Here is a 2,170-nt window from a genome sequence, read left to right as displayed (position 1 = left end):
GGTTTAGGAGTTAAGGCCTGTGAAGCATAAATAATTATTTATATTTGTATATAAATATCACATGAAGAGAAGAATGTGACTGAGGTTGCAGAGAGCGAGACTCCGATATTCTTCTTTTATGCAAAGAGAAAGGAACGAAAACCCAGTCCTGTGGAACAGTGGTATTTAGAGGCTAAGTAGAGGAAAAAGTGACTATGAGTGAATTTAAGGAATAGCCAAAAAAAAAAAAAAACCAGGAATACATTGAATGAAAACATTAAATAGGCAAATTTTCTTTTTTGCTTCAACAAGAACAATTCACAGACGAGATGAAGGTTGGAAACTATACCACGGTGACTGAGTTCATCATTTTGGGATTAACACAGGATCCTAAAATTTGTGTTATTTTCTTCATAATATTTCTAGGAACATATATTGTCACCTTAGTAGGCAATATATGCATAATCACCTTAATAAGAAGCTGTTCTCAACTCCATACCCCCATGTATCTGTTCCTTAGCCATCTGGCTTTTGTGGACATCGGGTATTCTACATCAGTCACACCTGTAATGCTCATAGGATTCCTTGGACATGGAACAGCCCTCCCTGTGGCTGGCTGTGAAGCCCAACTCTGTTCTGTGGTGACATTTGGGACAGCTGAGTGCTTCCTGCTGGCTGCCATGGCCTATGATCGCTATGTGGCCATCTGCTCGCCCCTGCTCTACTCCACTCACATGTCCCCTGGGGTCTGCTCCTTCTTAGTAGGGACTTCCTATCTGGGTGGCTGTGTGAATGCTTGGACATTTACAAGTTGTTTATTGAATCTATCTTTCTGTGGACCAAATAAGATAGATCACTTTTTCTGTGACTTCTCTCCTCTGTTGAAACTTTCCTGTTTGGATATCTCTATTGTTGAAATTATTCCTTCCATCTCTTCGGGCTCCATCATTGTGGTCACGGTGTTTATTATTGTTCTCTCTTACATCTACATCCTCATCACCATCCTGAAGATGCGCTCCACTGAAGGGCGCCACAAAGCCTTCTCTACCTGCACCTCCCACTTGACTGCAGTCACTCTCTACTATGGAACAATTACCTTCATTTATGTGCTGCCGAAGTCCAGCTATTCAACTAGCCAGAACAGAGTGGTGTCTCTGTTCTACACGGTAGTGATCCCCATGTTGAACCCTCTCATCTACAGTCTGAGGAATAGAGATGTAAAAGAGGCCTTATGGAAAACAATCATCAAAATGTATTCTTAGGATTTATTATGTGAATTTTAAGACAACTTAGAAAGTTTTCATTTACCTACACAATCTTTAGAGCTGAACACATGCTGTTAAACTAATTTCTTAAGTTAAAATCATTTTATTTGTTCTATTCTCACCTTTGTACATTTGTATGTCAATTAGAAGACACTTTGAAATAAAGAAAATGACATTACTAGTGCTCATTATTATTAAACTCCTGTAGTTTTCAAGAACTTTTTCTTTATTTATTTAGCAAATAGTAATTTGCACTGCCTATATGTTCAGGCTCATTCTAAATGCTTTACATATAGGAGGCCATTTATTCCTCACAACTACCTGATAAAGTGGTGTTACTATTTTTATTTTACAATAAAGAAACTAAAAACAATAAGTAGGTTAACCATATTCATCAGATTTGTGAGATAAACATTTGAATCTAGCAATTCTGAGTCCAAAATCTCTATGCTTCTACATTCAGTTTGCACAATAAATTTGTGATGCTGCATATATAAATCTCCTCCGATTCACAAATCAGAAGCTGAGTATTAGGTCAAACAGTTTGTTGCAATAATTGTGGACTCAAGTCCTGTTTCTCTGCTCCATGCACTTAAACAATGCTAGTCTACCACAGTCAGTCTAACGACGACAGCATTGTTAATGATGTAGAGGATTTGTTTAGGGTTATTAAGCCTAAATTAATACCGTGCATTAATCTTTTGGACAAATTTTGCAAAAACTGTTTATGTTTTGCAGTTTCAGGCCAGGAAAGCTTGATTGATTTCTGTCTTTTAAGGAAGTCAGGTCATGGTTAGGTGCGAATTCTAGCTGTTCTTAAATCAACATTATGGCATGATGTAGCCTTCATTATTTGTAGAGATTTAGAAAGGCATTTTTAAATCTAAGGATTGTGATTAATATCTTTATACCATCCATAGTTCCAT

At 37.2% G+C, this 2,170-nt stretch overlaps 1 protein-coding gene across 1 annotated transcript; it reads left to right on the top strand.

The window, feature by feature from the left end:
• Window positions 1-299: 299 nt before the first annotated feature.
• LOC100721569 (olfactory receptor 5P1) lies at window positions 300-1,241 on the top strand. Its single transcript, XM_003462458.2, has one exon. It carries the CDS (start codon window positions 309-311, stop codon window positions 1,239-1,241), a length of 933 nt encoding a protein of 310 aa, XP_003462506.1. The 5' UTR covers window positions 300-308.
• Window positions 1,242-2,170: the final 929 nt, after the last annotated feature.

Source organism: Cavia porcellus, unplaced genomic scaffold, assembly GCF_034190915.1.
Source record: "Cavia porcellus strain 051 isolate PalLab524CR breed Dunkin Hartley unplaced genomic scaffold, mCavPor4.1 scaffold_9, whole genome shotgun sequence".
In the NCBI taxonomy this organism is placed as follows: Eukaryota; Metazoa; Chordata; class Mammalia; order Rodentia; family Caviidae; genus Cavia; species Cavia porcellus.
Note: the sequence above shows the minus strand (reverse complement) of the source record. Positions and strands in the feature narration are given on the sequence as shown.